The 19,671-nt window shown below is 45.1% G+C and overlaps 1 protein-coding gene across 1 annotated transcript in view; it reads left to right on the forward strand.

Moving 5' to 3' along the window:
- LOC103777266 (kinesin-like protein KIF25) overlaps positions 1 to 10,882 on the forward strand; it is a gene marked incomplete at its 5' end in the record, with an annotated part of 38,596 nt that extends 27,714 nt beyond the window's left edge. Inside the window, 4 exons of the mRNA XM_008944815.1 lie at positions 4,006 to 4,157; positions 6,694 to 6,891; positions 9,369 to 9,524; positions 10,725 to 10,882. Coding sequence (XP_008943063.1) covers positions 4,006 to 4,157; positions 6,694 to 6,891; positions 9,369 to 9,524; positions 10,725 to 10,882 — 664 coding nt within the window. The remainder of the gene's footprint in view (positions 1 to 4,005; positions 4,158 to 6,693; positions 6,892 to 9,368; positions 9,525 to 10,724) is intronic.
- Positions 10,883 to 19,671: the final 8,789 nt, after the last annotated feature.

Genomic DNA, 19,671 nt, shown 5'->3' on the forward strand with positions numbered 1-19,671 from the left:
AGAATTTTAAAAAAAAGTCCTTTAAAAAGAACAGAATTTTAAGTGATCTTATCATATAAATACCCATCTTACTCTGCTTAGTATTCTGGTTCCATAACTGGAGGCATTAAAGTGGGAACTGACATGCTGGTATTCGGATCTGTAGTTCTTGAAAATCCAGGTTCTCCAAACCAAAAGCTGAGAACTAGTTAAGCTTCTACTTACCTTTAAGATGCATACCTCCTTAGCATCAAATATATGGTAAGTTTGATTCTCATTTACACATCTTGACAGTATAGGGAGACCTAAGGTAGCTAAGGCTGCAGCTATACTTATTTTAATGCCTTCTTGTACTTCCTCAGCATTACAAACGCTTGTCCTAGTAAATATGGGAATTATTCTTGATGTTACACAATCAGCAAATGTGTAATACTTTCTTGTTCCATATAAAACACTTGGCTAATCAGATGGTAAAAATCACATGCTGATAACAATTCATGCATTAGTGAGAGTGATTCCGCTTCAGATGCTGCATTTTAGTAAAAGGTGTGGTGTTTATGCTAGTGTTAAGTCAACATTAGCAAATCCAAATTATGATGAGCAGTACTAGTGATGCTACCCAGTGGAATTAAGCTACTGGACATCTCCCTGTGAGCTCCCAACTTGTGAGCAGATTCCAGAAGGGAACGTTTCTGCTCGTGCACTACACAGAGGTCTAGCAACCTAGAATAAATGTTCTGTTCTTTGGGCAAATAATGTTTGTGTAAAGAAAACATCATGCCCTATTGAAAAGTTTAGCATGTTAGTTTATATTTCTGGGGGAAACACGATGTTTTTTCTTCACTTCTCCATAATAGTGCTTGTCGTGTTCTCATCTCTGCTTTTCCAGGAGGAGCCAGAAGTCAGTTATGAAAGGCATGTCCCCCTCTCCCCATTAAAATAAAACACACCCTCAGTGTAAATAACTGAAGGCAGTATTTTTATCTTGTGGGACTTAGTCACATAAGCAGAATAGCAGCTGTTTGTTTATCTGGGTTTATGCTATTGCCAGAAAGCCTTGATAAAAATACGACAATGTACTGGAGGGTTGTACAAACATACTTTTATTCCACCTACTTATACGCATTTATTGACTTGTATTTTCTAGCTACTGAACTGCTCATAGAAAAATGGGACCCCAGAGAAATTGGAAAGTGGTTTCCTTGACCATGGGGGCCTTATAACTCTCCCTTTTGTCTATGAAATAATAACCACTGCGATATTCTGGGGAGGATTAACATTTGTATCTGGGGTATGCCTGCGCTTCAGCCGTTAGGTTAAATGTGATTTCCAGAGAAATTCTGCATCCTTGATTGCACTCTGCATGCTCCATAAGAGCATGGAATGATTTGAAGATGATGGGAGCTTGAAGTGATGAATCCTTTTGCCCTCTCTGTCTGGTGGGTTTCTCTTAGCCTCTGTTCTTGGATTTCGCTGACTATGACACTACTCCAACTTTTCACATCTGGTTAAGGCTGTCAAGCTGCTGTCAAGGGAAAGAAAAACTTCTTCAGAAGAGGCTGGCAGTGGAGCCTAACCTGTGTGTGCTGAATCTTTCTTGAAGGAGCCAATCTTTTTCCTTTGATTAGAAAAGAAAGGAACCGTATGACTTAGAAAATGAAAATGGATGCATATAGTGTGGGACTGGTGGGACTTGAATTTTTCCTGCTTCATCAGAAACTCCAAGTAATTTTTAATGATGATGTCTCAGGAACCAACATGCTGACCTGGTTTCATTCCTGAAAAATGCCTACTCACCTTCCCAAGAGTGCTTTGCATAGTTAGTGGGTAAACCATCCTCTTTCCTCTTTTTTGGGGAAGGGAGAGGTGAGATGTGGATGGTCTTGTGTTGTAGAGGTAGGAACCAGAAGCTGCAGTAAGATTTTGTTTGGCCTTCTAGTTCATAAAATGCCTGCTCTGTTTATTTCTGTGAAGTTTAATTTATAGTCAGGGAACCTGGCTCCTCTTAAAAATCACTTACCTCAATTAATTGATAAATACTCAGTTCTAATGCAAATGTAAATAAGAATATGGATTTGTATCTCAGTTACAATGCAAGCAGGAAAGAAAGACCAAATCATAAACAGGTTATATTAATAACTACACAGAAAGGTTAATAAGAAAAAGCAAACCCAAACAAAGTAAGGGAACAGTTGAACGAGGCCACCCAGCTGCCTGAAATCTAAAGCAGGCAGCTGGTGCTTTGAATAAAAACACATCCTCATTTGTGATAATATTTCATCTAGAACATAGTGGCCTTCTGGATCTCATTGGCTTCTCCATATATCTATTAAAGTGCAGTAGTCTCTTTCCTGCTAACATGTACAACTGAATCACAAAAGCCTCAGCCTCTTTCTTCTTTTATGCTTGGTTGACTTTGGAGGACATTCAGTATCAGATTTTTAACCTAACCACAACAGAGCTTCTCTTTGTAGGATCTACTCCTGGAACATGCAGTACATGCAGCATGATAAAGTCCTAGAGATTATACTAAAAAGTTATTGCTGTCAGTCCTGCTGAGAAGCCCCCGTGCCAAGCTTGCAGCACTGGGCTGAGGATGCTGTTTACCTCCAAAGTCAATTGCAGTTTCCCTGAGGCCTGTCTTCTGCAAACACTAGTTAGAAGACAGCAGCCTGTAGCACTGACCCCTTGCCAGTGCACAGCAGCAGCCTGCAGAAGCCAACAGCCTGTTGCTACATCCTCCTGAAGGCTGCTGCCTCCCAGGCTCTCCAGTGCTGGTTGGCCAGGAAGATGCAGTTCAACCTGCAGGAAGGCAAGATCTGCCTCCTTGGACCTGAGGTATTGCCCAGATCACCCCAGTGTGAGGCTCTGCCTCCACTGACAGTAGGAACTAGAGCCACTGCTTCTCTGCTGGTGCCATGTCAAACAAGCAGGGAGACATTCCCAGTGGATGCACAGAGGCAGAGGTGTGACAGGGGAGGTGTATAGTGCGGGTGAAGTCGTGTAGCTCCTGCACCCTGCTTACACAGGGAACTGCTGTTAGGTGGCTCCTTCTCTTAACTGTCTATAAGCATGGTGTGGCTGAGTGTTTTCCTGTTCTTCAGACACCCTTGCTTTATTTTCAGAGGAAATTGTTTCAGTTTGGTATAGCTCTTCTGTCTCTAAACACTTCAAGTATGGCTGCTCTTAACATCAAGTAAGTTGGTGCCCAGTGTGATTTTCACTGAAATCAGCCACATCTAAGTCATGGAGGCCTTGCCTGTTAGCATGTGCTTGCTTTTCCTGACTGTGGACTGTAAGGAGAGTTTATTGATGGCTCTGGTGTTACAGGGCATTCAGTCATCAAGCTGGGATCTGCAGTCACAATAATTTACACCCCCATCTAGAAACTAATGGTTAGGTGATGTAACTTGAGTGACTACTGAAGAAGGCAGTGCAGAGAACGGGAAGGATAGGCAATCTTACCTCATTTGTTTTAAACATTTCAAACCTGGGGGAAATTATAGTGGTTCTTTTCTTTACCTAATCAGTTTATTTCACTTTCTGTGTTAGGGTTTTGCCCTTCAATTGGTCATATTTGCAATACTTCCTTTAACTGGAAAAGAAAATGGAGAGTATGAGATAAAGTGGTCTATAGAAACCTATGTCTGTCTGTTCTGACACTGTGCTAGAGCCTTTGTTCATTGAACAGTGGAACTGAACATTTTTCTGAGGATTCTGGATATAATTCCAAATGTGAGATATGATTTCCAAAGGCCCAGAGAAATTTCTTCTTTTTGTCCTAATTCTGCACTTCCCAAAGAATAGGAGATACCTTAATATAAACTGGATAACTCCACTTCTGTAAGATTAGAGATTCCAGGAATGTCTAAATCCCTGTCTTTTCTTCCAAAGTGTGGAGGTGCAGAAATTTCAGTCACTTCTAGAGCTGAGCTACAAGGCTTGCAGACCACTTCCTCAGTACTTTCAGTACTACATCACAGCTTTTGTCTTGAATTTTCATCTTGGACTTTCTTTCCTTCCTAGGACTGTTGAAAATGCATCTGAATTTCTGCATCTAGTCAACAGAGGCTTACAGCTGAGAGTCAGCCACCCAACACTGGTGCATGCTCATTCCTCTCGTTCTCATCTGGTAGTTACATTGACCATAACCACAATTGTCTCAGGAGATAATTTTGGTAAGTAGGTTGTTACTAAAATACATCTGGAGCCAGTTGTTTTTTTAAAAAATAGTCTGTGGACTGAGATACTCGTTTTTTCCACTTTTTTTCTGATATGTAATACACTCCCTCAGTTCTTTTCAATTGTTAACTTCTACCTACCTTCTTACACAATAGACCAGTTTGATGTTGGAATGCTGCTGGAGCCTTCACTTTCATAAAAGCTTTTCACTTTTCTTTACAGGTCTTGACTTACAGAGTTCTTGAAATTTTATGGCATGAAACAACTAATGAAATAAATTTTATCAGTAAATCATCAGATAAGATATAAAACGATATAATAAGATACTTAAATACAGCAGTGAAATCACTTTGTATGACATATTATTCATACTAAGTTTGTGGTAAATCTAATCATGTGTTTTAAGGATCATTGTCTGCTTCTGGGTAAGAACTGTTTTTCACCCACTGCCTTGCAAAAACGTCCATTAAATTAAGAGTCTCTTGAACTGTTAATAACAGGCCACTGTAGGAACAGCTAAGGTAGTTTTCTTATTTACTATGGCCAAACTTGTATTTCTACTTTTCATCACTACACCAACACTTCCCAGTTTATTGCTTTACATGTAACTTTGGCTTTTAGGGGGTAACTTCCTTTTCTTTTGCTCCTGCAACTAGGCTGTCTGCTTCCAGTGCTGTGGTCCATGTCCTTCATCCTCTGCAAGAACAATACGGTTTTAGAAAGTGGAAAATATTTAACATTTTTTCCTTTAGATTGCTATCAGAAAGCAAACTGACAATATTAGCAAAACAGAACAGCGTCCTCGCGTACCTGTGGGCCTTGCCAAAAGACACAGTCACTTCACAAGTTGCAGGTTCAGCGTTCCAGATGTTAGCTCCAGCCAGTTCCAGATTCTCGTTGATAAGACAGATGTTACTTTTCCAAACACAGCATTTGCCCTACTAGTGCACCAGCCATCTTGTCTTGTCCAGACTCTCCTTTGCCACTTCTAATTGCAGTCACGCTGCTATGCCGTGTTGTCTGGCATCAAAACTCCATGGAAATGTCAAATTTCTGTTGAATGCACACTCAGGCTTTCAGCTCATAGTGCACAGATGAAGATGTGCAATGTGGGGAGGGGGGGTAGAGCAGCACTGCAAATGGGACCCCCCTACAGCAGTGTGACAGCACATTCTATCTTGTTTAAAAGAGAAATTCCTGATTTAAAAGGTAAATGCAACTGTCAAATATCTCAACACTGGAGATCTAAGTCACTAAATAAAAAGTTACAAAGTTGTAAGTTCTTCACCTAGAGCTATTATTGACAAGTTAGCACTTTTTCTGGTTTGATTAAGGTCTTTTAACATTTTATTTCAGTATTACCTGTTGTTTGAGGAAAGCAGTTATTGAACTTCCTTGTCTCAAACTGAAGAGAAGTGAGAACACCTGTTTTTATACTCCATGGCCTGAAGCCATTTATTCTGTGCAAACCAACACAGCTGCTCTGCCTGTGAGCAGCCAGCTTGGGTTTTAGCAACGGCCTAGCTGGAGAGGTATGGAGCTCTGCAACACACTTCAGTCTGCTCCTTACTCCAGTTTTGATGCTGGGAGCTTTGTACTACTGCATCTGGACTCTTTGAGTCCCCAGGAATCCCTATTCTCTCCAATACCTGCAGCAGAGTATTATTTTTTTATTCTTTTATGGCTTTCAGAGAGAGAGAGGGATGGGTGAAAACCAAAACACTGAAGAAAAACAATGGAAATGCTTTGGGAAAGCCCCTTTTTACATATGCTCTTGCTAAGCTAGTGTGAAAGTAGCTTTCCAAAAGAATGTGTCTTCCTCTTCCTTCCCAGCAGAAAGTGAAAGCCAGATGCTGCTGCTGAGGAAGAGGAAAGATGAAGTAGTCTAGTGCAGCTACAGACCTGCCAGGAGTAGTAGGTGGCCAGCCTGAACAAGAGGGAGTAATGCTAATAAGGCTATTAGCTCATCATGTGGAGATGCAGCAGTGGGATATCAGAGCTGAAGAAAGTCTAGAGGGAAGAGTGGAAAAGGACAAAATAGAAAAGAGACAGAATGAGGTTGTGTTGTTTGGGGTTTTTTTGTTTGTTTGGGTTTTTTTTTTCCTGCCAGGGCACCAGCAGGTGATGTTTCAAATAAACAGAAACAGACTTTCAGAGCTTACTGCTCCCAAACGTCCAAAATCTCACTTTGATTGCAGTCTAAAACATGAAAAAGTGTCCCTTCTAAGTCCTTACTGGACTCCTGTTATTTTTCCCGTGGAAGTGTGAACAGCAGGGGTATTAGATAGAACACAACCTGCACCAAGGCTTGTTACCAACTAGTACAGTTGGTTGGATGAGCAAAACCTTGAACAAGACATAGAAAGTCATTCAGCCTGCCCATGCCATTTGACTCTGACTTGTATATTGCTTCTCTCAGGCTAGCATGAAGCAGCAAATACTGTACTTCCCCTGCTGATGCCCCATTTTTTCCTCACCTCAATTTCCAGTGTCAGTGAGAAGCTCTCATTATTTCTTTTTTCCATTAACCAGGCACTTCATGGGAAGACGAGCAAGCCAGTCATAGACTAAGCAAAGAGGTTTCCTGCATCTTTCCACAGAAAATGAGAGACAATTCATCCACCTCTTCTTCCAGAGCCTCCTCACCAGTACAACTTGAAGCAGCTGAGAAAATGAAGCAAGTCAAAACGAGATTGCAGCTGGTGGACCTGGCCGGTAGCGAGTGTGTCGGTGAGCGAACGTCTCTGCTCGTGGGCATGGATCCTCCTGGATCCAGGTTACAGTGCTTGCCTTTACCTAGGGCTACATGGCACCCTGCTCTCACTCGTGGTGGTTTAACCCACAGAGTGTTGGGGGCTGATTGTTCCAGTCTTACTCTGGTACAGTTTAATGGAAAATCTAACTGCATAAGCTTCAACTAAGCCCAGGGCAGTTACCTGTATCACAGATACATTATTTGTTCAGACTAGTTCTATTAGACCTGTTTTTCTACTCTGAAAATTAGCATGTCTTAAATATAAATGTTTAAAATCCATGAATTATTTTAATATTAGAAATATCTGTAATAATTGATATCACCATGTGTGGGTTTTTCTGCCTTACTGTGGAAAAATTCTTGGAGGAAGTTAGTGTTGAAAAGATAATATTGTTTTCATTGCTTCTTCAAAGCGTTTTCCTCCTCTATGCACACAATAATTTCAAAAACTTGATTATTTCCTAAAGGACAAGCTTCCTTACCAAGAAAAGTCATGCAGCCAAATGCACCATTCCAGAAATAATGTTTTGAAAACTGAACCAGTATTATGAAAGAACCTTTTACTTTGCTGCCAAGAATTCTTGCTGCTGCTCACTGTTAAACTTTTGTTCTACAGAGAAACTTAATATAATACATTATTTTTTTCATTTGCTCTGAGTGCTGGAAACTGTTTGGTAAACATGTAATTGAGCAACAGTGTGTGTGTTTGTCCTCTCAGTTCAACCAGAACAAACATTTACTTGGCTTGGGGCTGGGTGGGCCAGATCCTCCAGTGAAGCCAGAAGAGCTGTGTGCACTTACATCCGTGAGCAGTCATGCAGCAGACTAACCTCTACCATCCACGATGCTGGTGGACTTACCCTGATCAAAGTGAGGGCAGCTGTTGACTCATAATTGTTTTAAAACGTGGACAAACCTGAGCAGCAGTACAGCAGTCTTTCCACACACTTCAGCACTCTGCCTTGTTAGCTCTGCAGCCATCCTGGATCGTTTACAGCATTTACAACCTCAGTGGTCCCTTTTTAGCAAGCTAGGTTTCCGTTTGAAAACTCAGCTAAATGCTTTCTGGAAGTTCATCTAACCAAATGTGGATAATCAGCAGTTTAAACACATACTGCTCCAGCAATTTGCAGTTTTCTGCTTTAGGGTGATACCCAGTGTCTCAGGAGTCCACCTTTACTTGCTATGAAAGAAGCCTGGATATGCCTATGACACAGTGACCCCAGTAAAGTTAGTCAGAGACACATCCTCTCTCAGATTGACACCCTGTGAGGCAGAGTCTTCCAAATGGTTTTGCTCTGTGCTTCTATGCCAAGAGAATCTACCACTCCAGCTGCATCCTCTCCCATAGTTGCCTTTCTTCAGCCCTCACTGTCTGGACTTCTGGGTTTTTTTTGCTATTACTGTGCCTTTTCACATTTGGATCTTGAACAAACAAGGTCTCTAGCCTCTCTGTACCTCTTTAGAGCTTGGACAGTAGGCAGCTGAAGGAACAGTTAGCCCCATCACATCATCCTACTGCCATTAGCTCTGCCTAGGGTGGATCATGTGCTCTGGGTAATAAGAAGTGATTGCAGATACATCTGCACCTCATCTGCTACCCCACAGGAAGGCTGAATGTGCTATTAGCATTCAGCATGAGATTATTCTCTTCCCCAAATAGCAGAGGTAAGGACAGGAGGAATTAATGACTCGCTCATTCAGACTGACCAGAACGTTGAGCTTGTAGTACCTCTTTGAATTGGTGCAACATGATGTGTAGACCAAACCTTCCCAGCATTGCCCAAGGGCAGCATAGCTATGTACCACCCTGTGGGGTTATGGTAGAAAGGCACAGTTTCCCTTCATTAATTTCCTTACTGCAAATCACACCACAAGCCAGCAGCTGACGTTCACCTTTGGTGAACATAAACCCCTCATACTCATGGTGCTGTGTGGTTTTGTTCCTGACACCCATGCCAGGTGTCACTCCTGGTTTTCCTAAGGGGTACAGACAAGGCAGTTAACTATTATAAAAATTGTTGGGGCACAGTGGGCTGGGGACACTGCGGACTGGTGTTTTGAAAACACCAGTTTTCTTTTGAAAAGCAGTGTCATCTTGTCTGATCCTGTGGTGTTCCTGCTTTCTCAGTTCCGTAATGCGTACGGAGCCAAGACACATTGCATAGCTAAGAAATCAACTTTAACATGAGATACTTCAGACCACCTGCAGGCACCGAACCTTCTTTTACCCTCCTTTAAAGACTAGAAGCACTGAACAACGTGGTGGCAGTCTGGATTAAACAATCACTGCACCTTGCTTTTGGCCCGGGTGGGTGGAACGCCGTGGTTCAGAATTTGCGTCGTAAAATGTTGCCTGAAAAGTAAACGATACCGCAAGGGGATTTTCCCCACGTGACAGCTGAAGCAGCTCAGCTTGGCCTCACCGTTGCCTTCTTGTGCACCGTACCAGGCATGTCTGGAGTGACGGGGGCAGCGCTGAGGGAGACCTCGTTTATTAACCGCAGCCTGTCCGCCCTGGCAGATGTCCTCGGGGCAATAGCGGAGCAGCGAGCGCACGTCCCGTACCGCAACAGCAAACTGACACACCTGCTTCAGGACTCCATAGGTGAGGGGCTGCTCTGACTTTCAACAGGGCAGTTTTCTTTTCCCAATCTCTCCCCTCCCTCCTTTGTTGTGTACACCCAGAGGATGGTCATGTACTCCCCACCCATGTATGTGGGCCTCTATTCAAAGACTCCGCGCTGAGAGTTGTGAACTCCTGAATGTGGCTGCACCTTGCTGCTTCCATGGTTCAGTTTAGGAATGCACTTGTAAAAATCACATCTCTAATTGGATTGAAAAGGTAATAATTGCATTTCATTGGTGCTTCACATCAGGTACAGTTTACAAGTTAAGCTTCAATCTTTATTACTACAGAGTGTAGTCACATACTGGCACATTCCTTAACATTGTGCCCTGTAGCAGTAAGACAGAAGAGGAAAAACAGAACATATGCATGATACTGTGCTACAACGCTGTGTTTGGGTCACCTCCTCTTCTCTAGCTCCTCATCTACACAGAAACAGTTTTAAAGCAAGTGCACTTCCTGCAATAACATCAGATCTGTGTCCATCTATATATTAGTTTTTCTTCAGCCACAGAGCATCAGCCCATATGCTTTTAGTCTCCAGTTCGAGGCATTGACAGTGACTGAGGTAACAGTTCTTGAGAAAGTTTCTGAAACACTAATTTTTGCTGGAGTTTTGAATTTCATCTAGTACTGGAGTCCCCACGGTGAGAAGGGAAAGCCTGAGAAAGAAGTGAGTTCAGGAGCTATTGTTGCATGGGTCTGGTTTTAACCATGCCTGGTGTATGACTTGGGTGACACTGTTTAGGTGAAGTGTTGAAGATGGCATTTTCCTTCTTTAATCATTCTCTGTGAACTTCTAAGTCTGTTCTGCTTTACTGTCACACAAATAACCCATTTTGCCATTACCCCAAATGTACAAACATTTGGCAAAGCTTAGTGGAGTGCCCAGACCCATAGCATACATGCTGACTAACTGATCAACCTGTAAGGGGGTGGGGGAAAAATCTATATTAAAAATTGCATAACATTTATTCTACTGGGGCAAATATCATGTAATTAAGTACAGACTTCCCCTGAAGGAGCTATTTGCAACAGCTCTCTTCACAGGCAGTCTTCTGCTTCATGAAAGCAATGGTAGCCTATGCTCATTGTTCTGTAGATCAGTATGTTACCAGTGTATGACTTACTGAAAACAATGAGGTAAATAAATATGGTCTGTCTTTTTCCTGCTTTTAGGAGGGGATGCTAAACTGTTGGTGATGTTGTGCATTTCTCCTGGCCAGAAGTACTTAACAGAATCAATGCAGTCTCTGGGATTTGGAACTCGTGCTCGGCAAGTTCAGAGAGGACAAGGCAAGAAAAAAAATTTCCCGGTGCCGAGTAAAACAAAATAAAACCTAAGACTCCTGTGGATTAAAGTATTATTAATGAGTTCCTCAGACTGAAATGTATAGTGTTGTCCTAAAGCCATTCTTTTAGATATCAACTGCCAGATAAAATAAACAATCCTCACCATGGCATTAGTAAGCCATATACCTGCTGATGGTTTTCTTGCTCCAAAGACAACAGCAAGTATTGACAACAGCTGCCAACCATGGTGGGGCAGCATAGAAATAAATCAGGATTTTTGAGAAAAGCTACTTCAAAACATGGTTTTGACTACTTCAAAACACGGTGTTTCCTTTGGGCAAGTAGAACCCTGATTTAGGATGGCTAGTTTCTGAAAGGCCAAGGGTGCATTCTGTTTTCTCAGCAGAAGACAGGAATCTAAATATCATTTCAGTGCTTCAAAGCAGCATGGAAAATACTTCCTCCCAGCTTGGATTAAAATGAGGCATGTCATCGTGGTTTGCTCTTCGGTCTAGCATGGATGAGGTCATTCCTAATGCACTGTCAACAGGTAGGAGTGTAAAGGAGCCCATCAGCTGTATGGAATGGAGTTCTGTTCTCTCATTTGAGGTAGGAAATATTCCTTTTTCTCCATTTCGCTAGTGCAAATAAGACTGTATCTGTTATCCCTCTGCAACACAACTTAGGAAGCAAATGAGGGATTCTACAACTTTTTGAAAACACACTCAAGTTAAATAGTTGGAGTGAATCCCAACTCTGCTGAGTTTCACTGAGACTACAGCTTTGCCTGCTTTGGGGTTGGGATTTTTTTGCTCCATGAATGCTGAAAGGCTCTGAACTACAGATTCTAATGGGACCTAACTTGTACAACTCTTTCAGTGGTAGTCTGACCTGTTATTTCACTTGCATTTCTGAAGCAAGTTAAGTACATCACAACCTTGAACGTGTGCCTGTAACTTAGAAAAGGATAATGAAATACTTTCCATCCATCACATGGATAAAACACCAAAAACCCAGCTTGTGATATGACACTTGTCATCTACAAGGGCTTTCCCCCTCTTACACCAACACTGAGAAAACATTGTGCAGGATTTGTTAATGAGGCTACACTGAGAGAAGTTTCAAGAAAATTTAAGCAACGTTAGAGATGAGAAGCAGTTTGGAGATGAGTAGTTGGGTTCAAATAACATCTGATACGTTTTATGTGCTGCGTTACTGCTCAGCAGAGGCCTCAGTGTCCATTCTGAGTTTTTACCTCCAGCCATCACTCTGTCTCTAGACTGGGAGAGAGGTCACTGGTAGGTCACTGCAAGAAGGCTTAAATTGCAGTGGCCTGCTCAAAAAGCTGGAGTTTATCATGCTCTAAGTCACTTAACCTTCACAAGCACAAATATTTACCCAGAGATTATATAGCATACTACTATTGGAATTTCACCCTTGAATATGTAACAGCTGCTGTGCTACATGCAGCACTCTGGTGCTCAGAACATCCACGCCGTAGCCAGAAAGCTGTAACAATACTTCTCCTAAATCATGTCACAAGGGTAAAAATGCCTTAACTTTACCCAATTCCAGCAGTCACAGATGGCTAGAACAAGAATCTGGACACAGAGCCTTACAAAGCTGGACGGTCACTGGGGCAATCTCAGGTGAGGAACGTGAGCCTGCCAGACCAAACAGCAGCCCCTCAAGCTCACCTTGCTGCCCTGACAGCGAGGCCACTGAACACATTACAGTGCTATGAGATTTAAGTGACAAGGGAGGGCCATCCGATTCCACCAGAACCTTTAAGTTATTTGCTCAAATATTTTGAAGGATTTGACTTTTCTATGTAACGCTCAGGAAATGTAGCTCACTGTGAACTGCATTTTCTTTTCTGGAGCTGCTTTTCAAAACTTGCCATTTATTTACCACCTGTGTGGTAGGGGAAAAGCAGCAATCCTTACTGTTAAAGCAAAGAAATAAATGCCTCAAATTCCAAAAGTTTCAGCTTCTACAGTAGCTATGCCAAATTGTGCATATGCAGCATTCCCTCTCTCTGTTTTCCTTGCCCATGTAGCCTGTCACTCGCTGTCTGACGTGCAGGATATGCAGGGCAGCAAAGTTAACATCTCACTCTAAGAACTTTTGGGTTTGGAATTTCCCAGGTGTTGGAGACATGATTGCTCAATCCCAGTGTCAGATGTGATGCAGTTAAGGAAAGCAGGGTAAAAGCTGTAAAGGTGAAATGGCCTTACTTCAGCATCTAGGCTGAATGGCTTTCTGCCCAAACTGTCACTTGGACCTGCTGAAGGGAAGGCAAGGATCTTCAGACATGTAACTGGTGTCCTGGGGAGCAAGGAAAGTGGCACATGCAAGGCACTCTGCTTGTCTGCTGCAATTTTATTTAGTTTTCAGATCTTATATTCTTTGAAATAATAACCATGTTAGAAAGCAGGTGGCAATCATGGAGCTGACTTTAAGATTTCCTTTGTTGACTGAAACCTATCCTGATAAACCAGTCCTCATCATCTTGACACTAAGTCTGAAACACACATACCAACAATAGGAGAAAGAATGTGTTATAAAAATTTCAGAAAGGAAGTCACTGAGTCACAGATTTGGAGGGAACAACTGCTCCATACAGGGGACTCCTCTCGCCTGCCCACAGTCAGCATGCTTTGGTGGCAGTCAACACGTTAACCTTTCACTGCTGGGCTTCTGTTTTCCCTGTGGGCCTCCACTTTCTCCTGTGGGAGTTCAGCCAGCACTCAGAGTTCAGTCACCACCTGTCTGGCCCTGGAAGGAGACATTCCTCCACACAGTGATGCAGGGCACCACAAACCCCAGCCACCCATTGAACTGGCCTTCAAATGCCCCCTGTGGATACATTCTGCCTTCTCCCTTGCCCTGCAGTTGAGCTGAGCAAACCATTTTAGCAACAGTAGCCAGGAGCCTCCACCTCCTCCTCTGAAAGCCTACCCGTTACTGAAACCACAGCAAACACAAAGGAGTTTGGTCTCATGAACACTTTGGTATTCAGCACCCTGGTTTGGTGTTAGGTTGGCCAAGGAGTCGGTGGTGTGAAGCCTGACCAGTGCAGCAGCTGCCTGGGAGGCCCAGCCAGGGTCTGGTGCTCATGCCAGCGTACCCCGAGCACCTTACATGAAGGTGGAAGCTGCTTCCACACTGCGAGTACCCCTCACCCCCTGGTACCCTACTCACACGCCCTCCAACCCTCCCAGAAAGCAGAAAATTTGTATCCAATTCTAAGACAAAGGATCTAAGCTCGTGTCTTTCCCCACACAAGTGAACACTCTGGCTTGTAGGGCATCTAGCAGGTCTGGAGATGGGGCAGAGAAAATGGGACTCTGCCAGACCAATGCCCAAGTCCTAACAGGAGTAAGCACTCAGCTAGGGTAAAATACACAGATAAGCATACACACAGACCTACACAAAATTAACATAAGTCTAGACATAGCTAGAATCAGACAATAGCCTTCAAAGTACAAGTCCAGAATTTGGCCCAGAAGTACAGCATGGTGCCCACACTTCTCTGTGGATTTATCATTACAGATGGAATCTATCAACTCCAGTTGCTCACCCCCCTTGCAGCCAAGGATGGAGCCACTTGTCAGCAAGTACCTCTGCCTCCCTAGCCCAGTGAGGGAGCCCAGACAAAGGGTCTAGAGCCCCAACTCTCCCTTTGCTACCTTCAGGGAAACCAGTTACTCAAGGACCTGATTTTGAAGGGTATGCAACTGCTGTGGAGGTTTTCCACTTAGTTTTTCAGCCCTGATCCCTACCACACCTACCCAGCTCTCATGTTAAGCTCTGCAGCACTGGCCCAACACCTTCTTTCAGCCTCTGCAAATCTGTCCCCAGTTCACTTGCAGCACCTGGCTTTCCACACAGGGGAAGGCAGCGTGCCACAGGGCACAGCAGAGTGTATGGCACAGGAGCTGCTCCCCATCAGTGCCCTGTGAGGATGTTTAGTGCTGTGCAGGGCAGCTTACCAGGCTCCAAGAGCCACCCTGGCCAAGCACGTGGCTGGTGTGCTGTAAAATCACGCTGCGGTTCCAAGCGCTGGGCACCCTCTGCAGACAAGCTGTTTATCTCCCTCACCAGCTAGAAGTGCTCTTATCAGCAGAGCCCGAGGAAGCAACATGATCCACAACTGCTTAACAGTGCTGCATCTCATCATAGGGTTAAAAAATGCAGTAATTAAACTAGCCAGTGCCTATGGCCCACTCTTAAACAAAACCCTGGCCCATGCTGACGTTTGAAAATTACATATTTAATTTCCACATGTGGCTTCATTCCTTGGCAGCAGCCATACCACAAAGAAAGGCTGCTCTTGGTTTTAGCCAGGCTAGGAAAACCATAATTAGCATTGGAAGGTTCACAAAAATGTTTAATTTGTTATTAAATTGCAACTCCGTTTTATGAAGCCCTTTTCTGAACCTCTGCAGGATGCAAGGCGCATGCAGAAAGAAGAGGTTATTGGGAAAGGCTTTTGGCTCCTGCTGTGGACAAGCAGTTGCAAGCTGATGGGCTTGGAAGCCCCTTCCAACCAGAGGAAGGGGCAGCAGCATCTGACGGGCCCAAAGTGCAGGAACACCAAAGGTACTCTGGTCTTTCACAAACCCAGCTTGGTGCTTGAGCAACGACATTAACCATAGCCCCAGCCAGACAAGAATGCAAGCCACATAATGTACAAAGGAGGGCACAGGGTGATCTAATTGAAGAGCGTGGGTGAAGGAAAACACTGCCTGCAGTTCTTTTTTCTTAAAAAAAAACATTTTTATAAAACCAGGTTTTATCTTGCAAAGCATTTGCCCCTTTTAATTTTATTTATAGAAAAGGAGACAAAATCTACAATAAAATTTTGGTCTTCTTGAATTCATGCAAGTATCTCCTGGGAGGCCAGGGGAGTGGACAGCTGCATTCAGTTTTGCTTATTTGAACCCATCTTTAAGAAGTGCCAAGGTGCCCCTAGTATTCACAGAATCATTAAGGCTGGAAAATACCCCTAAGATGATCAAGTCCAACCATTACCCAACACTACCACGACCATTAAACCACGTCCCCAAGTGCCACTTCTACACATTTTTTGAACCCCTCCAGGGATGGTGACTCCACCACCTCCCTGAGCAGCCCGTTCCAGTGCCTCAACACTCTCTCAGTGAACAAACTCTTCCTGATATCAAACTAAAGTTGGCAACGCATCCGAACAATAGCGGTCCCAAAGCTGTGTTGAGAGACCCTGTGGTGACATTCAGCAGCGAGCACGTGACAGCGTGGCCCCAGCACTCAAAAAGCTTCAGCTTGTGCCTGGCAACAGGCCGGTACCAGGGCCTGTGGTACCACACCCTGGCACCGTGTGTTTGGGGTGTAAGCCCCGCCTCCCCCACGGTGCTGGCACGCAGCAGGGGCTCTGTGCAGAGCGCTGCCGGGTCAGGCAGCTCTGGGCTCTGCTGCACATCCCTCACTCAGCTCCTGGCCTGAGAGGGCATTTTCAAGACATTATCTTGTCCGCCCCCTCACTTCATGACAACACTCCCCTCCACCTGTGTTTTTACCTAAGATCTCAGATTTTTTCTAAAAAAGAGATGAACCCTCTTCCCCACACCGAAGAGTCTGAGATCGATCAGACAAAGCATTTGGACGAAAAGTCCCAAAGTTGGTACTTGAATAACATGATGTGCTGCTCCAAATTCATGTCTTCAGTACATGACCCATCTCTAATGACTTGGAGATCAGCCTCAGAAAACCTGCTTGAAATGCTTAAATGGCCAAATGACCAGACATTCAGATGTCATGACTAACATTTCAAACACCAGGACCCAAATGGAGCAACAAAAGATGAGAACAGCAGTGGCCCAGCCATCAGGAACAAGTATTTAGCATCAGCTTTGATGGAAACCATGGGAGAAAACACCCACAGATATCAGACTCCAGGAACTGGAGATTTGCACATCTTATCCACAGACTCCTAGGCTTGCAGTTGCACCTCTGCTCATTACCCTGGGGAAGCAAGGTTAAACTGAGTTATCACCCCCACATTCTTCCAGCTCTTTGCTTGCATGTATCTCCTCCAATATATGTCCTCTCTTGCCCTTTTTCTGTTACATGAAATTACTACCCTGGCTGGGATGAGTCACTGCTCAGCAGTTCACTTGAAAGCAAGTACCAGAAGGAGTGGGTTTTTCTCTCTCATTTTTCTCTGGACTTTACTAATCAGTTCCTTCCCTCTTCTAAACAAAAATACAAACAAATGAACAACAGAAAAGCCAACCCACTACTACAAAAAGCTTTGGAAGCCACACCAGAAGCTTTGAAGATCCAAGAGACAGAAGATACTTCCTCCCTCACTTCAGATGTTTGAGGTTTTAGCAGCATGAGCCTCCTCCACCTCTTTCTGAGCACGCACACACACATACGGACTATGCCCGCTAGATGTTCTGAGCTGCCATCTGGAACAACACAAGCTGCAGGTTAAACTCGTCACCATCACCAGAGGTGTGAGCCCTACGTGCCTTGGCCAAGCAGCACCTACACTTTTTCTCAAGGCTGCACTCCTTTTCTCCTGACCCATCTCCCAAGCCCCCTCGGTGTAGGTGGCTCAGCGCGGGCGGACTCACGGGCTCATCCACGAGCTACTTCACCAGGAGCTGGAGGAGCCCACGCTGCTCTGGCTGGGTCTGCTCCCGAGGCTGAGCTCACAGAGAACGGGTGGCTGGTGCTGAACGTGCTGATGTGTGCTTCACAGCATGACTGAGCTCAGGCAGCCAGATCCAGCAAGTTATTTCGTGGTGTCAGGCCTTGTGGGGAGCACTTCCCAACAGAGATGGGCCGAAGCCCGCAAGGGGCTGTTGAATCCTGCAGCATCCAAAGAGGGACACCTCCCAGAGACAGCACAGGACTACAGAAAGGGTGTCGGGAAGCACCAGGCAGCACCAGAACCACTGCCCAGGCTATGTCCAGGGATTTATGGTGGCTTTTAGTGGAAAGCTGTTGTAGAGTCAGAGGACAGGCACCAGCTGGACGTTACGGCAGTGTCTTTTGCTGCTGCTCGCTACCTAATGCCACCTGAGCAGAGAAACCCCTCTTGGAAGCAAGCCCCTCAAGTCAGCCAAGACACAGCAGCCACATACCCATCCCACTCCTTACCTCCCCCTTACCTTGGCACAGGACGACTCAAACTGCCTCCACCAGCTAGCAGAGCAGCAGCTGTCACATGGGGAACGGGCAAAGAGCAATTCAAAGGGAGGGAAAAGAGGTCTGTAGTTCCATTTGAGCCTGACTTCTGCTTCCTTACCAGAATCTGGTTTACCTGCCAAATTTAGTATAGCATTTGTAACAGCAAGAGGCAGGATGAGACTGAAGCTGTATCTGCATGTTCACCAGCATCATCTTCACATGAACAAGGACAGAAGACTTACGACAGACACACTGATGTAGACACCACTTGACTACAGGCAACTCACAACAGCCACTTTTGGGACATGGGATGCAAGCAGCAGGCCTACAGGTTTTCAGCAGGAGCAGGTTTGTGTTAACCCCTTCTCCTTCAGTCCCACAAACCCTGGCACATCAAAACATCACAGCCTTTGCAACCCCAGCTACAGGTCACGAGCTCAGCTCCAAGGTATGCAGAGAAGAGGCACAAGAACTGAACAATGAAAATGTAAAATTGTGCAGGTGTGGAGGGGGAACAGGGCAGAGGGAGAGAAGTGAGCTACCTGCAGTCACTGTACTGCACTGTCCTGGGCAGGCTCCTGTCACATCCCCCAAAGTGAGCCATGCACTGCCTTGGGATGGTGAGGTGATCCCTCTGCAGCACATAGCAAACCAAGCCAAAGAATGGGGAGGTACCACTGGGGTCACCTCTGCCTGTTTGCAGGTCAAGAGAAGTGTGGCCAGCAGGTCGAGGGAGGTGGTTCTCCCCCTATACTCTGCTCTGGTGAGACCCCACCTGGAGTACTGCATCCAGTTCTGGAGCCCCCAGTACAAGAGGGACGTGGACCTGCTGGAGCGTGTCCAGAGAAGGGCCACGAGAATGATCCGAGGGCTGGAGCAGCTCTCCTGTGAGGACAGACTGAGAGAGTTGGGGCTGTTCAGTCTGGAGAAGAGAAGGCTCCGAAGTGACCTTATTGTGGCCTTCCAGTATCTTAGGGGGGCCTACAAGAAAGCTGGGGAGGGACTTTTTAGGCTATCGAGTAACAACAGGACTAGGGGGAATGGGGCAAAGCTGGCAGTGGGCAGATTCAGGCTGGACATGAGGAAAAAGTTCTTCCCCATGAGAGTGGTGAGACCCTGGAATGGGTTGCCCAGGGAGGTGGTTGAGGCCCCATCCCTGGGGGTCTTTAAGGCCAGGCTGGATGAGGCTCTGGGCAGCCTGATCTAGTGGGAGGTGTCCCTGCTCATGGCAGAGGGGTTGGAACTGGGGGATCCTTGTGGTCCCTTCCAACCCTGACAGATTCTGATCTGTTTTAGCAGAGGACTTTAGAGCCCTAATGGCTCAATGGTTGGACTTGATGATCTTAAAGGTCTATTCCAACCTAAAGGAGTCTGTGATGCTGAGTCTGGTGCTGCACATGGCAACACCAAACTTCCTTCAGCCAGGACACCTTTTTGGAGAGCCCAGCCAAGCTCTCAGGATATGGTGATCCCTGAATTCTCTGTGAGAGCCAGAGAGCGTCCTGCACCACCAGTCAGGCCTCACCAGGGGTGCCTCACATGGGATGCCCACCACCAGCTGCACACTGAGTCACACGATAAAACCATAGAATCACCATGGCTGGAAAGGACTTCTAGGATCATCAAGTCCAACCTTCCTCCAAACATTTCC

The sequence above is a fragment of the Merops nubicus genome, unplaced genomic scaffold (genome assembly GCF_000691845.1).
Source record: "Merops nubicus isolate BGI_N331 unplaced genomic scaffold, ASM69184v1 scaffold19037, whole genome shotgun sequence".
NCBI classification, from domain to species: domain Eukaryota; kingdom Metazoa; phylum Chordata; class Aves; order Coraciiformes; family Meropidae; genus Merops; species Merops nubicus.